Here is a 27,453-nt window from a genome sequence, read left to right as displayed (position 1 = left end):
AAATTGCTTGCTATCTGGGAAGCTGGAAGAGATGGCACAGAAGTTTTACAATCAGAATGTATAGTGTATAGCCAGCTTTATAGAACTGTTTCCTAGATACATTATCAGACATAGGTCATGTGATCCCAGCTGAAGGCACTTAGGGCTGGTTCACACCACAAAAACACACTCCAGATCCACTCCACAGTATAGTCCAGTGCAGGAAAAATGCAGCATGTTCTACTTTTCTTTTCTCGAACTGAAAATCCCTGGAACTGGCCATACTGGAGTGAGCTATTCCATTGGAAACCATATAACCTACTTCCCATGTGTTTTTGATGCAAAACAAAAATGCACTGGGCTGAATGTGGTGTGAACTGGCCCATAGGGCATTGACACTTATCACATGACTAATGGCAGATCTGTTGTAGGGAGAGCCCAGTCTCCAGGAAAGAAGAGTATTTTAGGGGTACTTTTAACATATTTGAATTTAGGGATGGAATATTCTGCTACAGTTCCACTTTATAGGTGTATTTCAGGCAAAACAAATCAATCAGTAAGGGTTTGTATAGACAATAAATGGCAGCATGTTTCATCTTGCATTTGAGTTGTTCTGAACTGCTTCATACCACCTTCTGAGCTACACTGAGTTGTATTTGCATTTATATCGACTTGTATGGACAGAAAAACTGTTCTGAGAATGGGAGGAATTAAGAGGTTTTACTTTGCTGACATTTTAATGGGAGCCATTCAGCAACAAAGCCATGTGATCACAATGTCAGCATTGATGTAGTGATCCCAGGCTTTGTTCGACAATATATGCCCAGCACAAAATTCAGGCATTTTCTTACACCTGGGGAGGTGCTGGTGCCGCATACAACCTGCCATATGAGTGAATGGCTGTGTGCGGCCATATTAAATGCACATATAACATATTTTGTGAAATTAAAAAAATATTTCATCAAATTTCTCCCATGCACATACATACAACCGCTCACCTACAATGTGAAATGGTGGCTGCTCAGGTGTGTTCACATTGCTGCAATGCTTTGCGGTGCAGCAATTTTGACTCGGTATGTGGAGTTTGGCAAGAGATGTCACTTGTTAGACTTGCTCACTGAAGCCACAAGGACTGTACCAAACGCTTGACACACGGTTGTGGCACAGTAAAATGTAAAATCCCCCTTGGGATTGGAAAAAAATAGACATTTCGGAGACTGCTGTATCTTCTCCTGTATTCCTGTAAATGTGCCCATGCCTTTGGAAAAGCTATCCATTGCAGATCACTTTTTAAGGCCTGAGTCACACCTATGCAGGTTGCAGTTTGGATATTCCAGGTGCATTTTGCGTTTTACAATACACGTTTTTGATCCATTGAAGTCCATGAAATCAAAAACCAGAAAAAAATCCCTGGCCCTTTTCATAAAATGCACAGATGTGAACTACATCCATAGGAAACCATATTAAATGGACTGTAGTGTGTTTCTGCAAAACTGAAAATGCACTAAAAAATGCATAGGTGTGAACCAGGCCTTAAAGTGAATATGGAGGCTGCAATTGCCCACCTCCAGAAACTGCTAGTTGATTGGATGTTATGTTGAAATAATACTTTTTAAGGCTGGATTCACAACTATGCAGTTTTAGTGCTTTTTGCATTTTGCAGATTTGCACTACTGTCCATTTAACATGGTTTCCTATGGAACACGTTCTGTAGTGCAAATCTGCAAAATGCAAAAATCACTAAAAATGCAAAGGTGTGAATCCAGCCTAAGTATGAATATCAAGAATTTGGGTCCCACTCTGACTTTCCTTATCTGCATTCTGGTTCTAGATCAGTAATTCAGAAGGTATTAAAGCCAAATACAGCCAGGCAATCAGTATTTTATTTATTTATTATAGGTACTTATATAGCGCCATCAATTTACGCAGCGCTTTACATATATATTGTACAATCACATCAGTCCCTTCCCTCAATTACCTTACAATCTAATGTCCCTTAAGCCGGGTACACACTATTCGTTTTTTTTTTATTCAACTCTGCAGGATGAATGAAAAAAAACTGTCAGCTCCAGTCAGAGCCGCTGTACTAACCATGCGAGGTTAGTTCAGTGATCTCCCCCTCTGAGCTGTTGTGTTCTGACAGGGGGATCGGCCCCCCGCCAGAACATTCCGATCAGCGCACTCTGCCATTGGCTGAGAGCATTGATCAGGAGTCGGTTGGCTGCTGGTTTTCCAGCATGCACATCTGACAGAAGCCAGCCGAACAAACGTCCGGCTTCTGTCAGACAGACCCTCATACACTTGGGCCGAATGTCGGCTGTTTCTTTTTAAACCAACCGTTATCTTCCAACATTCGGCATGTGTGTACCCAGTTTAACTCGTATTAATACATACACATACTAGGGCCAATTTTTAGACAATTTGTAGACCTACCAGCGTGTCTTTGGAGGGTTGGAGGAAACCGGAGTACCCGGAGGAAACCCATGCAGGGTCAGGGAGAACATGCAAACTCCAGGAAGGTAGTGTCGTGGTTGGGATTTTGAAAAGTGTTCAGCAAAAAACATGCTTAGTCCTTTCATTACAAGCTTCCTTTGAACAGCTGTTAAAGTGGTTGTAAACCCACATGAAAAAAAAAGACCTGCAAGACAAAGGCATAATGAGCTAGTATGCATAGCATACTAGTTCATTATGTAATAATACTCACCTGAGATCGAAGCCCTGCGGTGCCCGTACACAGCACTGGCCGGCGACATTTCTCCCCGGAGTTACTTCTGGGTATAGTGGCTCCGGAGCTGTGATTGGCCGGAGCCGCGATGACGTCACTCCCGCGCACATGAGCGGGAGTGACATCATCACGGCTCCGGCCAATCACAGTAACGGCAACACTCACTGGCGGCTCCGGCCAATCACAGTAACGGCACACTCACTGAAGCAAACGGCACGTACGTGCCATTGCTTCAGTGCGCATGTGCCGATGATGTAGGCACATGCAGATTACAGGGGATATCTCCTAAACCATGCAGGTTTAGGAGATATCTGGGGTAGCTACAGGTAAGCCTTATTATAGGTTTACCTGTAGCAAAAAGTGGATTGTAAGGCTTTAAAACCACTTAAAGCAGAGTGAGTCAAATCCAGAGTTCCCTTTTTGTGGCAAATCTGCACATTTTTATATTTAATATTATACAAAACTATGGAAGAAAATGTATGTTCAAATGTCAAAGCTGAACTCAGGGCAGGCAACCAAATAGATCAATGACTTACAAATAATTGAACTGCTTTATCTGCCAAAATTATTTTATTTATTTCCATCCAGCACTGACACAAATATGCTACACAGCACAGCCCTGTCTGGCAGGCCAGGAGACCTGATTTTTATTTGCTACAGTTTAGTAAGGCAGGCCATAGAAAATTTGATCTTTTCTGCAACCACGAGTTGCAGGAAAGAAAATCACTTGAATCCCTCCCTTGGAGTAATTTTGTTTTAATCCGGGTGTGTGTGTGTGTGTGTGGGGGGGGGTTGCGGGGAGCCGGGAGAACAGTGATTATTGTTTACGGCTATAGCCACTGAGCCGATGGATCAATTTGGGTACAATCAGCCTGCCCATAGATGGTTCGAATGACCGGCCGAAATTTGAACTGTCTATGGTCGGCTTTACACACACAGATTTTTTTCTCTCCCTCAGCCTGTGACAGGACATTAAAGCAAGATGCAGCAGACTGATGAGCTCATCTCTATCATACTTTGCTTTCTCCCCATATCAGCATGCTTCTTGTTAGCATATAAGCGCTGCATCAAAACTAGTTAGCTTCTTCTCCTTGGCCCCTGCTCCCTCTCACAGTCGGAGCTTTCCTATACAGGGGATTTAAAAAGGCTGACAGCAAATCAGACTCAGGAACCTATACTGCTTGCATCTAAAATTACATTTAATGACATATTAATGATTACAGAGCCGCATTAATTTGTGTTTTTTGTGCCTGGAGTTCACTTTAATAGGGTTAACATAAAAAAAAGTGAGGGTGTTCCCCACACTGCAAGGGTTACATGCTCATTTACAGCAATGGGAAAAGCACTTTTACTTACCTGATCTTCTGCTCTCTGGGAGCTGACATTCCCATATGCTCCAGCAGTGGACTGTTCCTCAGCATCCTCCAGTTCAATGCAGGGGTACAGACTCTGCATCAGGGGCATCCAACCACCAGAGCACTGAGTAGAAGAGGCTGCTGGAACAGCCTAGCAGTGCCAAGGAGCCTTTGGGTGTGGAGGATCAGTTAAGTTAAAAGTACTTTACCCAGTCTTCTAGATGTAAATGAGTACAAAGTATTTAATCCTTGCAGTGCAGGGGCAACCTCAATAAAAGGGAGGATTTTTACTTTCCCTGGAGCTCAGCTTTAACCTCTGTGCTTGAGGTGTTCAGGATATGATATGTCCATTCTCTTTTCCCTGGAATAGGGGTAAAAATAGATGTGGTCGGCCTCCTCACTGGCCTAATTTGCGCTGGAACGTGTCTGGTTGTATTTGGACTTCTTGGTTATTATTGGTATACCGTCTACTGTCTTCCAAGACGACACAGCCAAATGTAAGTACCTTGCTTACACCATATTTTTTCTTTGTGTTATTTTAAATATGTCTGTTGGTCTAGAGCAGTCTTTCAAGTGGAAAAAAATGCCCCTTCTGTTGGTGGTTAGTGGGAAGACTACAACCCTTATGGAGGTTAATATAAAGGCCATTGCTGCCATGCTGCTGGTTCTGCCAAGTAACATTAGCCCTAGAACTATGCAGGCGCCATCAGATGGGAGGTCAATCAGCCACTGCTAAGGGAACACCTGGACACCACTGGAGGTTCTAGGTTCCTGGGGTTCCATGGAACCATGGTTGAGAATGGCTAGTCTAGAGTTCAGACACTAATGTTCCAGGTCTGCTGTGTTCTGTATATCTGCACACAGAGCTCCTGATTCATAGTGGGCAGTTGTTGCTTTGACAGCATAGTCAATTGACAGCCTAGTTCTGGAGGCAGGTTTGCTAACCTGGTTCTGGAGCCATGGTTTGACAGCCTGGCTCTGAAGGCATGGTTTGCCAACCTGGTTCTGGAGGCATTGTTTGCCAAAATGGTTCTGGAGGCAAGGTTTGTCAACCTGGTTCTGGAGGCATTGTTTGCCAGCCTGGTTCTGGATGCCAGCCTGCTCCTAGAGCCAAGATTTGGCAGCCCAGTTCTGCAGGCATTTGAGTCATCTATCTATCTATCTATCTATCTATCTATCTATCTATCTATCTATCTATCTATCTATCTATCTATCTATCTATCTATCTATCTATGTATATATATAAATTTTCACTAAACCTCCAAACCTCTAAAGGGAGGGGAGGTCTGACCGGCTGTCACAGTGGTCACATGATCAGGAGCCTTTCCCACCAATCATAACTAGAGATTGTAAGCTGTCAGTGACAGCTAGATGACTGAGCTGGGAGTGTGCAGTGAACTCCCTCTCACCACAGAAATCTCATGTACACATATGTGCAGCATGTGGACATTAAGGTCCACCCTCCTTGCCACAAGCAGCCGTGTCATGGCTCTGACAGTGTTTCAGCTTTTTTTAAAAATGTGCAGCTCAAGGAGTATGACCATGCATCTGTTCTAGGCTCTGTAATTACTGCTGATCGCTGACCAGTCTTCAATTTCCCTATAAACAGGTTACACACAATAAAATCTAATTGAACATTCTCCTTTAGATTTCTAAACAGCTAATCTATAGGGCCTACCTAAACAATCAATTAAATATACAACCAGTCACCTAGGACCTTGCACTAAAAAGCTTTTAGTAAAACTAAAAGAAGATTGTACAATCTGACTGTAAGATATGTGATCAGTTTTACTGTTCGGGAAGGAAGAAAATGGACAAATCTTTAGAACAACAATCATGGTGCTTATATTTCTACTGTTGTTTTAACAATATTTAGTGAGCATTCATCTGACGTATAATAATAAAAAAAATAGGCTTAAAATATATTATTTACACACCCACACAATATCTCACAAAAGTGAGTACACCCCTCAGATTTTTGTAAATATTTTATTATATCTTTTCATGTGACAACACTGAAGAAATGACACTTTGTTACAATGTAAAGTAGTGAGTGTACAGCTTGTATAACAGTGTAAATTTGCTGTCCCCTCAAAATAACTCAACACACAGCCATTAATGTCTAAACCGCTGGCAACAAAAGTGAGTAAACCCCTAAGTGAAAATGTCCACATTGGGCTCGATTAGCCATTTTCCCTCCATGGTGTCATCGCTCTCACTCTCTCATACTGGTCACTAGAAGTCCAGCATGGCACCTCATGGCAAAGAACTCTCTGAAAAAAAGAATTGTTGCTCTACATAAAGATGGCCTAGGCTATAAGAAGATTGCCAAGACCCTGAAACTGAGCTGCAGGAGAGTGGCCAAGACCATACAGTGGTTTAACAGGACAGGTTCCACTCAGAACAGACCTCGCCATGGTCGACCAAAGAAGTTTAGTGCACGTGCTCAGCTTCACATCCAGAGGTTGTCTTTGGGAAATAGATGTATGAGTGCTGCCAGCATTGCTGCAGAGGTTGAAGGGTGGGGGATCAGCCTGTCAGTGCTCAGACCATACGCCGCACACTGCATGAAATTGGTCTGTAGGGCTGTCATCCCAGAAGGAAGCATCTTCTAAAGATGGTGCACAAGAAAGCCTGCAAACAGTTTGCTGAAGACAAGCAGACTAAGGACATGGATTACTGGAACCATGCCCTGTGGTCTGATGAGACCAAGATAAACTTATTTGGTTCTCTTGGTGTCAAGCGTGTGTGGCGGCACCAGGTGAGGAGTATAAAGACAAGTCTTGCCTACAGTCAAGCATGGTGGTGGGAGTGTCATGGTCTGGGGCTGCATGAGTACTACTGCCACTGGGGAGCTACAGTTCATTGAAGGAACCATGAATGCCAACATGTACTGTGACATACTGAAGCAGAGCATGATACCCTCCCTTCGGAGATTGGGCCACAGGGCAGTATTCCAACATGATAACGACCCCAAACACACCTCCAAGACGACCACTGTCTGGCTAAAGAAGCTGAGGGTAAAGATGATGGACTGGCCAAGCATGTCTCCAGACCTAAACCCTATTGAGCATCTGTGGGGCATCCTCAAACAGAAGGTCTCTAACATCCACCAGCTCTGTGATGTCGTCATGGAGGAGTGGAAGAGGAATCCAGTGGCAACCTGTAAAGCTCTGGTGAACTCCATGCCCAAGAGGGTTAAGGCAGTGCTGGAAAATAATGGTGGCCACACAAAAAATTTACACTTTGGACCCAATTTGGACATTTTCACGTAGGGGTGTACTCACTTTTGTTGTCAGCAGTTTAGACATTAATGGCTGTGTGTTGAGTTATATTGATTTATAAATAGCTCATTAAAAGATAAATAACAATAAATAATAATAATAAATAACAAAACTTAGGCTCGGTTCACACGGGGGCGACTTGTCAGGCGACCTAGCCGCCTGACAAGTCGCCTCCCGTTCTGTACAATGGAACCGTTCTAATCGGAGCGACGCAAGTCGCTCTGACTTAGAAGAAAGGTTCCTGTACTACTTTGGGGGCGACTTGCATAGACTTCCATACAGAAGTCGTCTTGCAAGTCGCCCCGGCAGTCGTGTGCAGGTTGCCTCGGTGAGGCGACCTGCAAGTCGTGCCGCGTCTAGTGTGAACCGGCACTAACTTTTGCTGACTGACTAACTAAAGCAAATACATGAGACATTTTTTCCCGTTCATCCAGCAGGTTGAAAGAAAAAAAAATGTGATTCCTCCACTGGCACATTCGATGTGGATGAGGGATTCCTCCCCGCTGAGCTTTTGTATTCTGATAGTGAGGAGACTTCCCAGATGTCAGAATACACTGATTGGCGCTGCTGGCTACAGCCGGTGACGCTGATCGAGCAGGGATAATCTGACTGGCTGGTTGTACAGAAGTCTATCAGTGGATCGACTTCTGTACAACCAGTCTGCCCAGACATGGATTGAAATTCAGGAGGTCCCTGCTGAACCAGTCGCCTTTCGATCTATGTATGGCTGGCTTAAAGTGTTACTAAAACCACAACAGTAAAATCAGTCTGTATATGCAGAAAAGCATGCTTGTTATACTCACCGTGGAACCTAATGGGTTAATCCTCTGCATTGTGTAAAAAGGCTGTTTGATCCTGTATGCACAGATCCTCCTTTTCTTGCATTGTCCCCATAACATGTCCGGATAAGACAGAGTAAATGGAGTCACTCTGCACATGCTCAGTTTGATGTCTATTGCTAGAGAGTTTTTTCTTTTTCTTGGGAGAGTGCATGTGATCAGCAAAGGGCCAATCAGCCATGTCCAGACAGAGGGTCAGGGGTCCTGCATCCTGATAGGATAGCCAGAGCAGAATGAAAACTCCTCCTACAAGCTTTAACCAGACACTCATAGAAGTCACAAGACTGCTATATACTGCTGACGAGAAAAGGTTTTTAGCAGTTTATATTTACCAACTAAAATAATTGCATTTCCATGTTCTGTGTAATGTGGGAGACCAGATACAATAAATGCAGGGTCCTGGGTTTAGTAACACTTTAGGGGTGCACAGGAACCTGTGGATGTCAGAATATCTGAACAGTGACTGCATCTGATTGGATGCAGGCACTGTTCGGCTGGATACTTTAGGTAAGTTAAATTACATTGTTTCCGTAAATTCAAAGTTGACTTTACAAAATTGAGCAGTCAGATTGTAATGTATATAGTGACCCTCATGTACGAAGTTGCAACAAGTTTGTGGCGTCCAGGAGCTGGCATATCACCCCCAAGCTGCCTGTCAACCAGATCTAAAAAAACTTTCTATCACAGATGGATTTCTGAGCTGTAAAAAGAACAGGTGCACATATAAACAAGGCCACACAAGCTGGATGATTCAGCCCAGTGAAATGACTAAGTAACTTGTCTTTGGTTCTGTACATCTTCTGCAGTGGGTTTGGTAAAAACTTGCATAAATACAAACATTAATTTATGGTCCCTTTCACCTTCACAGGGTAACACCTGCATAGAGGATGAAAGTGCACTCATTCCTTTTTGAAGCTCAATAGCACCTCTAGTGGCCATTCTTTGTCGGTGCGTTTTCCAAGCAGCTCATATTTTATGGACAGTAACTTGGGTTATTGTCCATTAGAGACTTTTGAATTTGATACACGGCCAAGGGACCATGATATGTGCAGCGGATTTAGTTCTTTTTCATACTCACAGGAGTGATCACATCCCACTTAAGTGCAGTTTACCACAGACATTCTTGTTGTCTTGAAGCTCCTGCAGTAAGACAGCCCAGAACTGTGTAATTACGGCAGAATAATAGCTTTGCTTGACTGACAAAACACATAAAGCTTGCAATTATCCTCTTGTAATTACAGCGCTTGGGACATCTAGCTGCATATCTAATATTTTTCTCATCCTTCTTTTTTTTGGAAGTTTATGGTCATCCATTGCTTGCACACAGATAACATAAGAGGCAAGCAGAAATGTTCAAAAGTTTTTCCATTTCCACATTCTAAAAATCATTCTACACAGCAGGAAGAACATGTTCTACATAGCAGCCAGTCAGATGTCATTTTGCAAGTGCAGGCTAGACATAGACGTGTGCACAGTGTGTGCCGGATGTGCCTGGGCACACCCTAATCACCTTGTGCGCATTAGCATTTGCACTCTATGTGCAGGCAGGGAGATGGGAAAGATCTCCCTCTTATGCCATTTCTCTTTTACTGGGGAGGGAGATCAATGTTCCAGGGTCATATATATGTAGATGCACACACGTGCATGTGTGTTTGAGCTTTGGGGTACACACCCTAATGCAATAGGCTACGCACACTAAAAAGGCTAAAATTAAAAGAATTAACACAAATTTCTAGGCAGATATGAAAGATGCAAACCAATGTGTAAGAAGTATAAGTACCTTATTTAACCACTTCCCTACCGGGCCAATTCTGACATTTCTCTCCTACATGTAAAAATCATCATTTTTTTGCTAGAAAATTACATAGAACCCCCAAACATTATATATGTTTTTTTAGCAAAGACCCTAGAGAATACAATGGTGGTTGTTGCAACTTTTTAACTCACACAGTATTTGCGCAGGAATTTTTCGAACGCGTTTTTTTTTGGGGAAAAAAACAGTTTTGTGTTTAAAAAAAAAGCAAAACAGTAAAGTTAGCCCAATGTTTTTGCATTTTGTGAAAGATGAAGTTACGCCGAGTAAATAGATACCTAACATGTCACGCTTCAAACTTGCACACGCTCGTGGAATGGCGCCAATGTTCGGTACTTAAAAACCCCCATAGGCGACGCTTGAAATTTTTTTACTGGTTACATGTTTTGAGTTACAGAGGAGGTCTAGGGCCAAAATTATTGCTCTCGCTCCAACGAGTAATAGCAATGTATTGTAATAGCAATATGACATGTCAGGTGCTCTTAATAGTGAGATATGGGGTCAATAACACCCCATATCTCACCACTAGGCTGGGAAGCCTGAAATTAAAAAAAAAATTAAAACGATCGCCGCTTCCCAGCCGAAGCGGCGCCCTTTTTTTGAATGGAGAGGCCGGGCGTGACGTCATAACATCGGGCCCGGCCTCCGACTATCATAGAGACTCCGGCGACCATCTGGTCCGCCGGAAATCTCTATGATCTACATCCGACGCCGGCGGATCCACTCTTTGCCTCACCGATCGTAACGGTGAGTCGGAGCAAGCACCGGAGGGCGGCGGGAGGGGGGGGACGTCCCCTCTCGCCTCCCATAGGAACGATCAAGCGGCGGAACGGCCGCTATGATCGTTCCTATGGTGTAGAGATTCGCCGGCTGAAACCGGCAATATCTGAATGATGTCTGTAACTACAGGCATCATTCAGATATACCCGCCCAAAGCCCAGGACGTCATATGACGTGGGCGGGCGGGAAGTGGTTAAACTGGTCTCACCCCGTTGTAGTCTCTGTACTAGAGGGATGGACTATGAGAGTAAAAAGACACACAAAGAGTCAATCAGTTCATGTGCTGACAAGAAGCATGCTGATTGGAGAAGAGAACACGTTAACGGAGAGATGAGCTCATCACTGTGCTGCTTCTCCTTTCACTGTCTAGTCACAGGCTGGGGAGGGTCCAGGACAAACTGGGCTCAGAGGAAGTATGTTGAATGATGCTGGCCATGAGACTGAGGACATCTAGCAGCAGAAGAAAGAACTGCAGGGGAAACCTCTGGAATAAAGTGATTGTAAAGGGGAAAAAAATTTTTTTTTAAATAACAAACATTTCATACATACCTGCTCCGTGCAGTAGTTTTGCATAGAGCAGCCCTAATCCTCCTCTTCTTGGGTCCCTCGACAGTGCTCCTGATTCCTCCCTCCTGCTGAGTGCCCTCCTCTCCAAGGCAAGCCCCTTGCTATGGGGGCACTCGTGTGCGTTAAGACTACATGAAGGTAAAAAAAACCTGCTGCCTTTTAAACCTTTTCAAAGAGATTTCTACAGCAAAAGCTGGTTTTGTTAATTCCTCTGGTAATGGGCTATTCATTTTGAAAAACGCATTTATTAGTGGTTTTTAGTACCATACAAAAACATCTTATAAATAGGGACGTAACATGCAAAGTGGAATTCAACTCTGCTATAATTCTTCAGGGGGGCAGCACCTGTACCGGAATGATGCCTACAGCTGCAGGCATCAACACATTATCGTTTTTTAGAGCCAGTGGTTGGCTCTCTTGTAATAGCCATCAGAGCGACTTACGAGCCACTCGATTTCTATTACAAGTAGCGGTAGGAGACACCCCCCCCCCCCCCCCCCCGCCTTCTGCAGCTCTCTTGGGCTCTACAGTCCCACCGGAAGACCCAAACAACTAGCCGGCTGGACAGCCAAGCAAAGCCGGGATCGGCTGTTTGTAACAGTAAACTGGAACCGATGACATGACATCACTTCCGGTTTACTTGAAAACTATCCGCACCATTTTTTTAAAATCTAAAGCATTCCTGCTTTACATTCCTTGTGACAGCAATAAAAGTGATACAAAGTGATACAAAAAATTAAAGCAACAGTGAAAAATAACTAAAATAAATTAATAATAATAAAAAAAAATACAGTGCCCACGTCCTCCCATGCTCACACAGCTGTCAGTTCCCACTGGTGTCCACCCAACTGTGAAATATTAGTCTGTAGTGCAGTTGTACTTTTAGCGGATTATCATATTTAAGATACATAATTGTGACCAGGAACATAGAATACATTAAACTTGGATCCTGGTGTATTTTAGTGCATTCTTGACTGCATGGATGTCTTCTAAGCATATGGTCACCAATGAAAGCTTTTACATTATTTAGCCATAATCATGTGGACACCCCCCCCCCCAAAAAAAATGATTGAGTTCAGATGTTTCCAGTGATAATGCTACAATGCAGAGGTCAAGAGTAAGAAATGCAGACTGCAGGGGTCAGTATCATGTAAAGCAGAGTGCAAGGATCAATACTATGTAACACAGAGTAAAATGGTCCGTAATATGTATTGCAGAGTGCAAGGATTAGTAGTATGTAACGCAGAGTACAAGGGTCAGTAATATGTAGCGCAGAGTACAAGGGTCAGTAATATGTAGCGCAGAGTACAAGGGTCAGTAATATGTAGCGCAGAGTACAAGGGTCAGTAATATGTAGCGCAGAGTACAAGGGTCAGTAATATGTAGCGCAGAGTACAAGGGTCAGTAATATGTAGTGCAGAGTACAAGGGTCAGTAATATGTAGTGCAGAGTACAAGGGTCAGTAATATGTAGCGCAGAGTACAAGGGTCAGTAATATGTAGCGCAGAGTACAAGGGTCAGTAATATGTAGTGCAGAGTACAAGGGTCAGTAATATGTAGCGCAGAGTACAAGGGTCAGTAATATGTAGCGCAGAGTACAAGGGTCAGTAATATGTAGCGCAGAGGACAAGGATCAGTAATATGTAACGAAGAGCACAAGGATCAGTTATATGTAACAGAGTACAAGGGTCATTAATATGTAATGTAGAGTGCAAGGGTCATTAAAATGTAACAAAGAGTGCAAGGGTCAGTATTATGTAACACAGAGAATGCAAGGATTAGCAGTATGTAACACGGAGTACAAGGGTCAGTAATATGTAGCGCAGAACACAAGGATATAGTAATATGTAACGCAGAGTACAAGGGTCAGTAATATGAAACGCAGAATGCAGGAGTCAGTAACATTTAACACACAGTGCAGAGGTCATTCGTATGTAATGCACAGTGTAGAGGTCAGTAGTACATAACATCCCCCCCCCCCAAAAAAAATATACTCAAAAATACCCCTCTTTTGGTAAAAACTTTTACCCCCCCTGAGCTAAAATTACCCACCTCATAAATTCTCCTCTCTCTCTCCCTGTAAAATACACTAACCAGACCAGAAGCAGTGGTGCTCGAAAAGTGAGGGAAATCCTCTTAGGTTTCTCCTTGGCTATGTCATGACACATCAGAGCCAAGGAGGATTCTAGGACTTTGCTTGGTTCTGCAGTAGCTCTTGCTGCTCCGGTCAGAGGTCCGAAAGGTTGCAGGTGAAGTCAGTAGCTCACGGTTAGCATTGTGGGTTGCAATCTATCTGTATTATCAAGAAGAAACATTTATCTGCCTGGTAACTTCACTTGTATGCACCCTTGTTGAAATGTTCCTACATTACTTACTAATTAACTACTTATTTCCATCACTACAGACCAGAAGATGAACAACATCAATGCCGAAGCATCTCCATCAGGTCCAGAAGAGACGAGTTTCTTGCACTGCATCCCACTGCTCCACCAGTGGAAAATGCACCACCATCCTATGAACAAGCTGTGGCAATGGTCTCCCCAAATGAGGTTCCACCACCTCCTTATCCAGGAGCTGTAATTGACTCAAAGATCTACAGAAAGTCCATCTCTATTCCTGCTTCTCAAGTCCTTTGAACCCGATGACATTCATATGTGGCGGCATGTTATGTGAATTTTGCAAAATGCTTTGGAATGATAAAGGAGAGTCCTGCTTTGCTTCCAAGACTGACATGAAGAAGTTAACTGTGAGCTTCAGTATGCTGGATTTTTATAAGGGAGATTAACAACTGGCTATTATCAACACATCTGTGGTGGACCAATTGTGGAAGATAGATTTCTGATGTAACTATGACAAGTGGGTGCAGAAAAAAAAAGCACGTGGGTGATTCAAGATTCTTGGTCTATACAAAAAGAACATGAAAGAACCCAAAAGCTGCATGCGTGTTATTGTACATAAACAAAGGACTAAATGGAGCAGATTTGTACAGCCTACATAACAGATTTTTACAGCCTACAAAACAGATTTATGTGGCCTCCTACTGGGGTACCTACATGCACAGCAACTGAGATAAGGATCTAAAATAAAACCCTGGCAAGAAAAGGGTCTGCTAACTGAGATGTTATTGTATTATCGTCTTAGATCATTTTGTCATTGTAATATGCCTAAGTGAATACACAATTAATTATTATGTGATTGGTTATTTTATAAAACAATATAGTCGTCTACTGATCTTTTTCTTTTTTTTTTTTCTTTGGATTACACAAAAAGCAACTCACCCAAAACAAACAAACGTAAATATCACAACTATAATTCAGTTGTTTATACCACTGTAAAATTCTTATATACAGTAAGTGTCTATTGGACATCCCAATACTAATGACACCAAGGGGTTTTGGTAGTGGTAAGACTGTATAGTGGTCGAATTTGTATTGCTGTAAAAGTCCTGTTTTATCATGAACTGGCTTCTTGTATCTCTTGAAAAGTCCAATGATGAGAGTCCCCCCATTTCTTTGTCTATACTCCTGCCAACACATTGAGGATCCATCATGGGAGCATACCACCTGGAAAGCAAAAATGCCAGCATGTCATTTAAATAGCCTGTAAATCAACAGAACCAAACTATTGGTTTTGGTGGTTCCTACTGCCAGCCTCCACATCATCATGTTCTTAAAGTCTTAATCCAAGAATACTATAGTTTTAAATACGTAATTTGGGCCAAACTGGCCCAAATAAACAATTTTCTTTACTGATCAATGCAGTGGCTGTCAGTGACGTGTAAACTGTATGTAGCATGAGCTACATACAGAAAAAAGAGCAGTGAGTCAGGGACTTCCTTCAATGGGAGCCATTTACAGGAAGCCTTGTATTTTTATGAATGAATACAGGGCTGCCTATGATTAGAGGTGGAGATTGTGACGTCAGAGGAAGTCTTGTATTAAAGTGATATTAAAGTCTTGTTTTTTATGTTAAAAAAAAAAACAAATATGTTATACTTACCTGCTCTGTGCAGTGGTTTTGCACAGAGCAGCCTGGATCCTCCTCTTCTTGGGTCCCTCGTCGGTGCTCCTGGCCCCTCCCTCCTTCCGAGTGCCCCCACAGCAAGCAGCTTGCTATGGGGGCACCCAAGCCAAGCCGCTGCTCTGTGGGTCCATTCAGACACTGAGCCGCTGCTCTGCCCCGCCTGCTCTCTCTCCTCATTGGCTCACTGACTGAGCCAATGGCGCCCGCTGCTGTGTCTCAGCCAATCACAAGGAAGAGTCCCAGGCAGCCGAGGCTTTTGTGCAACATCGCTGGATCGAGATGGGGCTCAAGTAAGTATTAAGGGGGTTGAGGGGGGCTGCAACTCACAGAAGGATTTTTTTATCTTAATGCACATGCATTTAGATAAAAAACCTTCTGCCTTAAGAACCACTTTTATTCACCTATGAACTGCTGAGGAGCACTCATTCCGACTCGATTTTGTTCCAGGAATGGGACAAGAAGTCATAGTATTCCTGGACATGGAGTTAGGCTTTCGTTGATACAGAGAATCCAGTGACGTCAGTGTCAGTTACTGAAAATCTCGGTGTCTGTTATCATCAGATAGTCCGCCACCCTATAACAGTCCCACTATAAGTCGCTGATCACAGCCATTACAGTATAGCATCTATAGCTGCATACATTCTAATATCTACCATGGTTTTTAGATGCTATAATTTTTGCATAAACCAATTAAAGTGGTTCTAAAGGCTCAAGGTTTTTTACATAGAATGCATGAAGGTAAAAAAGTGTCTCTGTGCAGCAGCCCCCCTCTAAAACTTACCTGAGCTCGATCTTCCTCGGCTCTCCAGGGACTCTCCCTTCTCAATGGAGGAGACAGCCGCGGGAACCATTGGCTCCCACTGCTGTCAATCACAGCCAGTCAGCCAATAAGGAGAGACAGGGTGGGGGGGGGGGGGGGCGAGCAGCGGCTGTGTGAGAATGGAGAGGCACAGCCCTGGCTTGGGAACAAGCCTGCTTGGGTGCCCCTATTGCAAGATGTTTGCTGTGGGGCACTCAGCAGGAGGGAGGGGCCAAGAGCTTTGGCGAGGGACCTGAGAAGAGGAGGATCGTGGCTGCTCTGTGCAAAACCATTACACAGAGCAGGTAAGTATAACATGTTTGTTATTAAAAAAAAAAGAATAAGAAAAGTCTTTAATATCACTTTAACATATACCTATTGAATTTTTTTTTTTTAAGACATGTAAAAGAATAAGTTTTGGCCTAAATTATATATATACACTTTTTTTTTTCAAAAATGTAAGTCTTTTTTCATTTATATAATAAAAAGTAAAAAAACCCAGTGGTGATCAAATACCACCAAAAGAAAGCTCTATTTGTGTGAAAAAATTGTATAATTTAAATTTGCGTACAGTGTTGCATGACTGTGCAAATGCCAGTTAAAGTAGTACAATGCCAAATAGAAAGAAATGCCCTGGTCATGAAGGGGGTAAAACCTTCCAGAGGTCAAGTGGTAACACTCTGTAAATGTCTGAGAACAGAGGAGACCAGTCGCTGGAGTTTTGGGAGAGGAATATTGCCCCATTCTTGCCTGATAAAGGATTCTAACTGCTAAGCACCTGGACTCTTCTACTACAAAATCCTTATTATACTTATTTTAATTATCCAAAAACATCCACTAGTTAATCTTTTTTTCAGGAAATCATTTCTTAAAGTGATTGTAAACTCTTGTTTAAAAAAAAAAAAAAAAAACATGTTATATTTCCCTCCTCTGTGCAGTTGGTTTTGCACAGAGCAGCCCCAATCCTCCTCTTCTTGGGTCCCTCTTTGCTGCTCCTGGCCCCTCCCTCCTGTTAAGTGCCCCCACAGTCCACAGCTTTCAATGGGGGCACCTGAGCCGAGTAAGAGCTACGTGTATCTGTTCAGACACGGAGCCCCGACCCAGCCCCATCCCCTCTCTCCCCTGATTGGCTGACTGACTTTGAGCCAATGGCACTGCTGCTGTGTCTCGGCAAATCAGAAGGAGTGTCTTGAACGGCTTAGATATTTGTGGACATTGCTGGAGAGAGATGGGGCTCAGGTAAGTAACTAGGGGGTACTGGGGAGGCTGCTACACACAGAAGGTTTCTTCTCTTAATGCATTAAGATAAAAAAACCTTCTGCCTTTACAATTCCTTTAATGTTTCTTTCTGTTTCCTTACAATATGAGCACCTGAACCTCTCCTTTTCCCCCTTACTCTTCTTTGTTTGGATCCAGCCATGCTCGTTAATTGTGATCATGTACACCGCTCTATGCGCACTATAGGGTTGCCACCTCTACGAGAATGACCCGGACCATCTGGGTTTTGATAGCTGTGCCTGGGTTTTGTCAGAAACCATGAAATCAGGCCGAGACAAAAGTACAGTTAAATCACACTTGTTTAATAATAAAAGTAAAAAGAACAAATATAATCAAAACATAACCGTAGTTCAGTAACTGGAATGGATAGTCAGCCAAGCCAGAAGTCAGGGATCAATGTAGTGGAACAGCAAGCAGGTTCTGGAGCCAGAAGGGACATCAGCAAAGCAAGTCTTGAAGAGGATCGCAGGAGAGCGTCTCAGTTTCTGTGATGTTGACCAAGGGGAAGGCAGAGCTCCGCTGGACTGGACGGCTTAAGTAGGCAGGACTGATGAGCAGGATATCATCAACAGCTGAGTAACTGTGGAGAGATAGGAGCTGGCAATTAGCTGACAGCTGAGCAGCCAGCTCAGAGAAGGAAGGGCTGAGCCCAGCCCTGACAGGTTTCTGTCCTCCTGAAACCCGGTGTTAGGTACCTGGTAGCAAGCCTGACTTGTAGGAGAAGACCTCTCATACAACGCTGGTTCAAGAGCCACTGGAGTGGGGACAGTGGTCTCATGAGCACAGTGGGGTAGGAGTGCCTGTTGAGATGAAAGGCTCTGATGCTGGAGCAGAGTAGAGATCCCTCCAGGGATGGCTGGACTGCAGGTGAGGTGGTAACAGGAAGCAGCAGGTTGCAGCGCTGAGGATGCAGATGCAGAAGTCCCTGGAGCAGGAGCTGAGGGTGCAACAGCACAGCAGCAAACGGCAGGCACAGGCAGGGTCAGACAGTCCGGATCAGCAGGTAGCAAGGCGGTTAATACAGCAGGCAGAAGCAGAGTCGGTAGGCAGGCAGAGGTCGGCAACGGTATTGGTAGATGCAGAAGCAGGGTCAGGCAGGCCGGGTCGGATTGGAGAAGGAGGGATGGTCAGACAAGCCGGGTCAAAGGGGTAATCAATCAATCAGGTACAGGTTAAGCAGATCCACAGAGCTGAGACGAAACAGCAGCGCATCCCTGCAGTAGGAGAACTTTTATGCACCTTTTGGCGCCAAACGGCGCTAATGCAAACGCGCGCGCGCCCGTGCGCGCACGCACACGCGCCCGCACACACGCGCCGCGCACCTGCGCGTGCCCGAGCACCGCGCTGATGCACAGTAACAGCTGGAGATTGCTGTATTGCCTGAACAGGGGCGCGCCGGCGCATAGGCGTACGCACATGCGCCGGTCTGGTGCTGACAGATCCCTGACACCCAGACACAGCAGCATACCTTCAGTCCCAGCCAATGTGGGAAGTTGGAAACTCAGTGTGTGCTGCAGCATTCAGGCTAAAGAAATGTTAATGTGTGGGTGTGGCGCTGTCCTAATTAAAACGCATGTGCAAATATAGATTTAAATATGAATGAAATCATCTAGTATATGTGCTATCTCTGTGATAGTGAACTAACTATACCATTGAAAAACCAGTTACATATTACAAATGTGAAATGGTGCCATATCCGAATAGGCTATTGCAACAGTAGTGCACGAAAAATATATATAATGCGTGAAGTTAATATAATCCACTCTAACACATGATATCCAAAACGTACATACCGTGTTTCCCCGAAAATAAGACATCCTCCGAAAATAAGGCCTACTTCCAGTTTTGCCTCTCGTTGTAATATAAGGCATCCCCCCGATAATAAGACCTCCCCGATAATAAGGCACCCCCCGATAATAAGGCATCCACCGATATTAAGGCATCCACCGAACATAAGGTATCCCCTGAACATAAGGCATCTGACTCTGGACTCGTAGCGGCAGGCACCGCAGCGCAGCTCACTGATTGGCCGCAGCTGTTCAGGCAGTGCGAGGTCTCTTCAAATCAGTGAGCTGCGGCAGGCTCTCTGGATGACGAGTGACGTCCCTGATGTTGCGCAGGGGAACGTCGCCTGTCAGAGAGCCCGCGCCGCCACTGCCAGACACAGGAGTCGGGCACATTGTGTGTAATCTCGCCGCCACAGGGGTGACTGAGGTGTGGGGAGGATGTCTGGTGAAGGTGGGAGGGGGGAGAGACTAAACTGTCCACTGGCACAGGGGTGGGGGGAGGGGGGCTTAAAATGACTTAAAATGACACATGGTGGATTTGAGGGGGGGGAATCAAATCGGCACAGGAGGATCAGAAGGGGGGAATCAAAATGGCACAGGAGGTTCTAAAATGGTAATCCCCCCTCTGATCCTCCTGTGCCATTTTTATTGATCTCCCCCTCTGATCCCCCCTGTGTCATTTTAAGTGATCCCCCCATTTCAATCCCCCCTCTGATCCAGTGTGTCACTTTAGGGGGTGACTGCTTTTCTGCTGATACAAGAAATACTGGTAAACAGTGCTGGTATATTTTTACCCCTAGACATGAGCGCAAAAAGAAAGAGCTACTCCATGGAGTACAAGCAAGGAATCATGGAAGACTCTTGGGGCCAAAATCTTACTGCTTTCTGCAAAGAGAAGATGTTGAATATTCGATTGGTCCGAAAATGGCGAGCAGAGTACGGTAACCTCATTGAACAAGTGGACAAGGGATCAGGTCGGCAACCATTATTTTCCGAGCTGGAAGACCTGATCTGTGAATGTGTTGTTGACAGGAGAGCAAAGGCTTTGGTTGTGAATAGGGCTCAGATTCAAGAATTTGCTCTTGCAATGGCACCACAGTTTGACATAGCCCCCGAAGACTTCAAAGCATCACAACACTGGCTGGATAATTTCCTTCAGCGAAGTGAACTGTCTTTAAGAAGATCCACAACACTGTTTAGGCTGGAAGATGCTCAAGTTATTCAGCGAGCACTTGCATTCAAGTCCTTTATTGATGATACTGACTTCTCTAAATACAATCTTTCCAACATGATTGCTATGGATGAAACTGCAGTGTTTATGGGCCAATCATCTCAAACAACAATTGAACAGCGGGGTGTCTCCTCAGTGTACATTCCCTCCACTGCTTACGAAAGTGCACATGTTACCTGTATTTTGGCAATTCGTCTGGATGGCACTAAAATCCCACCTTTAATCATTTCTAAGGGCAAGAAGGAAAAGATTGAACGTGTTTCGGGCATTTTTATTCTTGAAACTGAAAAAGCCTGGGCCACACAAGCAGTTATAAGGAAGTGGGTCGATTTAATGCTGCCGCTTGTTATGCGAGGGAGCCAAAGAGGTCTGCTAGTCTGGGATGCAGCCAGCACTCACCGCGCTAAAGACATGAAGAAATTTCTTCACGAAAGAAAAATAGATCAAATAATGATTCCCGCAGGAATGACGACCTATCTCCAGACTCTTGATATTGCAATAAACAAGCCATTCAAGGACAATTTGCGCATGGAAATTAACGACTACATTGAAAATAGAATGGAGAGAAATCAGCGTGGAAACTTTGTGAAACCTAAACTGCAAGAGGTTGTGACTTGGGTGAAGAATTCATGGGAGAAAATCACTGACAGTTGCATTGCAAATGCACTACGAGCAGGCTACCTTGACAAGAAGTACTCATTTAAGGACAGTGCTATTGCTAAACATGAGAGATTTGGTCCACTGATTCTGAAAGAAATGAAGTCACAAGAAATTCACCAAGAAATTCAAGGTTTGGATTGTTATGATGATGTTCTGGAAGATGATGACATGACTGTCATTGAATAAATCTTACTTTGTGTTCATACCATTAAATATCAGTATCAGTAAATGTACCATAGATTGTTGTACATGGAAATGGTAGTAACAAGAAATTCTTGATACCGTAGGATTCACCGTTTGTTTGGTTATACTGGTTTGTGATGACCACTACTACCGTACCGTATACAGGTAATAAATTTACTTTTTTTTGTTCAACAAAAAATGTGTACCGTATTCTTCTTCATTTAAAAATAAGACATCCCCTGAAAATAAGACCTAGCGCACCTTTGGGAGCAAAAATTAATATAAGACACTGTCTTATTTTCGGGGAAACAGGGTAGGTAGATGCATAAAGGGATGGGGGGGAGGCGGGAAGGAAGGGGGTGGGAGAGGAAATGCAGGGAAAAAGTGAACCAAAAATATATATAAATAGAAAGTAGTTGCTAAAAATAATCGTAAAGTGCATATATAAAAAAGTGACTTGTGCTCAGTGCAGCAATAGTAATTTCAAACAGTCCTTATAAATTTTGCTGGCATTTAAGATAAACAGGTATATCCAAAACACATCTTCTAGTCTTTATTTTCTGTGGTGACCAAGTGGTTGTATCTCGTGCTCTTATTATGCAAACACTCACCAGCTTCCTTTACCCCTGCAGGGGTGACAAGCAGTCACAGTCTATGCCACTGTGTGGCAGTCCTTGGCACTTTCAGGATCGAGGTGGCATTTAGACATAAAAGAGAAAAGGAATGCCCATAGCGTAAAACTATTAAAAAGTTTTATTTGAAAGAGATGACAGAGCGGTACTCACATACTGCTAGCTCATATAAGGCAAAAATTGTCATCAGTAGAACCATCAGATTCAAATCCTGTGTTCCCTGGGAGATGATGCAAGACGTAGGATTAGGCCACACTCTACGCGTTTCGTCATAGGACATCTACGGGAGCATGACCCTTGCTACACCTCCCATCCATTTATATTGTGCTGTGTTCGTTTCACGCATGCGCTTACAGAGCTTCGGCGGCCATTTTGCCTATGTTTCTTGCAGACCGAAGTTTGCTGGCGGCCATATTGCCTATGTACATTGCAGACCGAAGCCGTATCTCTGCCGCACGTTTGCGGAACATGGCCGTATTTAGTGACTCCACAAGAACAATTTTGGTGCACGCATTTGTGTCACCATTACTCTAGGTAATAGGTATATTATTTGGTAAAAATAATGGACTACTACGATTCCGCACATTATAACCAGATACTTTTGTTACCTGACGGCTATACACAACAATACACATAAAATTACAATTTCAAAAGGTAAAATCACAAAAAATATATATATCTTTTTAATCAATAAAGTAGAATCTATAAAAAATATATTAAAAAAAGGAAATAGAAAGAAAAAATAACGAAAATAAATAAAATTAAAATAAAGAAAATTATATAAAAAAATTGTATAAAAATATATGTAAAAATATATATGTAAAAACTTGTACCAGGGAATACTTTGGTGGTAAGTTGTTATACTTAAATGGAGCTGACTAATACCCTTTGGTTATTATGTAAGGGAAGGAATGGACTATGTAAGGGAAGGAATGGACTATGTTTTTTGTGTACATTATCCTGTAAACTATTCAGTAGGGAGCAGTATTATCGAGAACTTTAGTTGGGGCTACCCAAATGAGGAAACCAGATTGAGATTGGATTGTGGGACAAAAGATGTTTATAAATTGCCTAAGAATGGGGTGAACATATTCTAATAGTAAGAATACTGGAATTCCCATTTCAATGCCCGGCTAATTGAGGACACCTCTTAGGGGTAGTTCCAAAAAATCATTGTGTGCCCATTGTTTGAAAATTGGGTCAGATAGTGAAAGAGGTTGGTTGGGGGGGGGGGGATCTTGCTAGACTTTCTCAACTTAACCCCTTTAGCAGAGGGAATTTTTACAGTGGAAGAACAAAAATGTTATTCAGGAGACGGAAGGGGCGTTTTTTGATCGTTTATGCTGTTTAAAAAATTGGTAAGGAAACAATTCAGGTCGACATCTATGTTCATTCCTGTTGGTTGAAGTGTGTTCAGCTGGAAAATCCACCTGGTTTCATTTTGAGAGACCTTAAAGGGGTTGTAAAGGTAAATTTTTTTTTTCTTAAAAATAACAAACATGTTATACTTACCTTCACTGTGCAGCTCGTTCTGCACAGAGTGGCCCCGAACCTGGTCTTCTGGGGTCCCTCGGCGGCTGTTTCAGCTCCTCCCCGCAAGCATTAACCACCTTAATGCGAGCTCCCTCGCATGGTGTTTAGTGCTTGCGGGCGCGCTCCTGTGATACAGCCGGCGGCTATAGCCGCTCACTGTATCACTCGGCCCCGCCCCCCAGCGCGCCGCGTCATTGGATGTGATTGACAGCAGCGCGAGCCAATGGCTGCGCTGCTTCCAATCCATCCACTGTAGCCAATCAGCGGCCAGGGTGAGCGGAGGAATAGATGTCGGGAACGCGAAGCTGACTTTCGAGGCGTCAGGTAAGTAAAACGGGGGGGCTGGGGGCGGCGGTATTGTCAGAAGTTTTTTCACCTTAATGCATAGAATGCATTAAGGTGAAAAAATTTTTACCTTTACAACCCCTTTAACTTTTTTGTTGTCACCCCTCCAATGTCCTTTGATTTTGTCAATAGCGTAGAATGTCATGCCCGTGGGGTCTCTATTATGATAGTCTCTAAAATGTCTGGAGACACTGTGTTTATTGAAACCGTTTTTTATGTTCGTGATATGTTCTCTGATCCTTACATGTAACTGCCTAGTTGTTCGTCCTACGTATTGTTTGCAGCACGGGCATTCTAGTACGTAAGTGACATGTGTATTGTTACACGTTATTAGTTCCCTAATGTTGTATTTATTTCCGTTAGACGTCGACCTGAATTTGGTTATCCTCTTATTTGTTTTTTTGCTGACCCTACATGGCAAGCATTTTCCACATTTGTAAAATCCTTTTAGGTTGTTTGTTTGGAGGGTCAAGGGCATTGTGCACTAGTTTGTTCCTAAGGGTTGGAGCCTTCCTGTAGATGAAAATGGTTTTTTTTGGTAATACCGAATTTAGGACTTTATCTGATTGTAGGATAGGCCAGTATTTCTTAATTATAGATTCCATGGTTTTGTATTGCCTATTATATCCTGTTAGAAAGGCGAAACTCAGGTTTTTATTCCTTTCTTGTTTTTGGGGTTTCAGTGTTCCTTCTATTAGCCTATTCCTGTCCATATTTTTCACCTTTTCTTTCAATGATGTTAAATCCCTCCTTTTGTACCCTTTTTCCATGAATCGATTGATTAGAATGTCTGCTTGTCCTTCAAAGTCGTTTTCGTTACTGCAATTTCTGCGTATCCGCATAAGTTGCCCCTTGGGAATGTTCCCAATCCACTGTGGATGGTGGCAGCTGCTGGTTGGGATGTAACCATTCCTATCCGTGATTTTAAAGAACGTTCTGGTGTTGAGATGTCCGTTATCCTTATATATCTGTAGGTCGAGGTAGTTTATATTTTGTTTACTCCAATTACCAGAGAAAGTGAGTCCATAGATGTTATGGTTGATTTCATCGAAAAAGACTTGTAGCCCCACACTATGACGATGTCGTCTATATATCGTCGATATAGTTTCATGTTTTTCCTATTGATACTATAGATTTGTTCTTCTTCCCATTTATTGAGGAGCAAATTAGCTACACTGGGGGCATATTTGGCCCCCATGGCTACGCCTTTTACTTGAGTGCAGAAGTCCCCTTTATGCCAGAAGTAATTATGGCTCATGGCCAATTCTAATCCTTCTAGTAGATATTTAATTTGTTCTTCTCTTAGATCAGTTTGTAGATGTAATGCCCATTCTACCCCACTAAGGCCATCTGTTTGTATGATGTTTGTATACAAGGAGTTTATGTCAATAGTCAAGTATGTCTTCTTCGTTTATTTTGAAATTTCTCAGCTCTGTAATCAGTTGCCTACTGTCTTTCAGATAGGATTTACCTTTAATCACCAGGCTGCATTTGCTTAGTGGGACATTGATGGGGGGGGGGGGGGAGTGCTCACCACTGAGGTGAGGCCACAGCCAGAAATCAGAAGTCCTGCAGGAGTGGTGGCACTGATGCTGGTGAGGGGCTGGAGGTATGAACACCCCACTGAGTTCCCAACTTCCCACACTGGCTGAGACTGGAGGTTATGCTGCTGTGTCCGGGTTTCAGGAGGACAGTTACCCGGGCACGCATGTCAAAACCTGGACTGCCTAGGTCATTCCCCTACAGGTGGCAACCCTAACTACAAATCCCATAGTCTATTAGTCTATAGCAGTGATGGTGAACCTTGGCACCCCAGATGTTTGGGAACCCATGATGCTCACCTACACTGCAGAGTGCATGAGCCTCATGGGAAATGTAGTTCCAAAACATAAGGGGTGCCAAGGTTTGCCATCACTGGTCTATAGCAAGAGAGAGTGCCCATGTTTCTACACACAGTAAGACCATGGAGAATGAATGTAGCCCTCTTTTAGCAAGAAGACAGATCACAGCAGCAAACAAAAAAAAAAGGGATTTGGAGATTTGTACATTAATACATACTTGAATAGAATTTCTTTTTAACTATATTTTAAACAGTTACAAAATCTATCCTTTCCCTCCCAGACAGTGTTTGAAATTCTAGTTAGGAGGTGGTATACATTTTTACAAAGTATCGCTGGGTTGTCCGCCTTTATTCAGCATGAGGAACTGCCTAATGATCTGGAATGTTTTTGTTCTTTAATAAATGGCAGACACAGGCGGCCTCAGCACTCACTCTACAAATATACAGAATTTATTTTTCATCTTTTTTTTTTGGTATGAATTATTATTTGGAGAAACATATGTTCATGGTTTTCTGCCACATGCATAGCTTAACCTATTTTTGGCAATCACCAATTAGCAAGTATGACGGTTCTTAAAGCTGAACTTCAGGAAAACAGTTAAATACACTTTTCAAACGCCTTTGTGGAATGAATTTATCTGCCAAAGGGTTTATATTTTGAATTAGTGCGGAGATTTACACAGTCCTGCCACGCAGCACAGTCAGCACCATGACCTGATTTTATCCCTTGCATTTATTTCAGCCTGTCCTGCACTCCTCCCCCAGCCTGTAATTAGTCAGGGAAGGAGAAGCAGCAGAGTGATGAAGTCATCTCTCTGCTCTCTCCTCCTGTCAACTTGTTTTGTGTCAGCACATGTGCCTGCAGCATGCTGCAAATACTAATGCTAGTTATATTTAAAAAAATGTTTCAGGATTGTTAGTTAAAGTATAATCAAAGGCTTTAGAACCCCTGTCAGTTTTTATTGCTGTCTGTGCCCCTGTTAAGGGGATTCACCCTATTTGAGCTGCTGATCATTATCATTGAAAGTGAAAGGAAAGAAAATCCCACATTTTGGGTTGTCCCCAGAAAAGTAATAGAGGGCAAATCGTCCAATGGGGACACTAGTTCTGGTGACCTGGAGGTCCACAAGTGATTCCATTAATTTGTAGGGATTTCCTCCCACTTTCTTTTGGGCTATGGGACAAGAATTTAAGGGAAATCCCTATAATGGGAAACAGATGTGGAAAAAAAAAATCTTGCGGGGATTGTGACAAAAAGTGTTGAAAATAAATCGGTGCATCGATGTATCACAATTCAGCCTGAACTGATTCCGCATCGATGCAGAACACAGATGAATTGCGCTTGCATGAGGAGCTGCCTCGGCTCCTCCCCTTCCCAGTGGCATGCTTTAACAAGCAGGGAGCTCCGACCTCCCCAGCCATTTAGAGCGGACATGGTTACACTCCCCCCCGGACCAATGAGCGGCATGAAATAATAGGATTTGTGGGGCTCTCGGCAGGTCACGTGATTCGGAGGGGGGTGTGGCCGTTCAGAGATGCCAAAGTGACGTCACCAAGATGACGCTGCTCAAGGTCTGGCGTGCGGTGGTGTTACGGTTGTGGAGAGGACACCGGGCTGGCAGCAGTGAAAGTCCTACTGGGACCCCAGACAGGTGAAGCTCATTAATCACTCCCCCTTGTAGATGGCGGCTTCTATGTTGGCACTTCCTGCCCCCCCTGCCAGCAACGGGGAGACCCACCATCAATCACTGCTGTCAGATGGATCATGAATCTTGATGAAAACCATGAGCAGTAATCGTG

General features: G+C 43.5%; 1 protein-coding gene across 1 annotated transcript in view; it reads left to right on the top strand.

Moving 5' to 3' along the window:
* PRRG4 (proline rich and Gla domain 4) overlaps positions 1–14,574 on the top strand; it is a 65,597-nt gene extending 51,023 nt beyond the window's left edge. The window contains exons 5-6 of the mRNA XM_073604476.1: positions 4,430–4,556; positions 13,747–14,574. Of these exons, the coding sequence (XP_073460577.1) occupies positions 4,430–4,556; positions 13,747–13,978 (359 nt within the window). The 3' untranslated portion in view covers positions 13,979–14,574. The remainder of the gene's footprint in view (positions 1–4,429; positions 4,557–13,746) is intronic.
* Positions 14,575–27,453: the final 12,879 nt, after the last annotated feature.

The sequence above is a fragment of the Aquarana catesbeiana genome, linkage group LG11 (assembly GCF_042186555.1).
Source record: "Aquarana catesbeiana isolate 2022-GZ linkage group LG11, ASM4218655v1, whole genome shotgun sequence".
Lineage (NCBI taxonomy): Eukaryota > Metazoa > Chordata > Amphibia > Anura > Ranidae > Aquarana > Aquarana catesbeiana.
The sequence above is the reverse complement of the archived record's forward strand: the minus strand, read 5'-3'. Positions and strand labels throughout refer to the sequence as shown.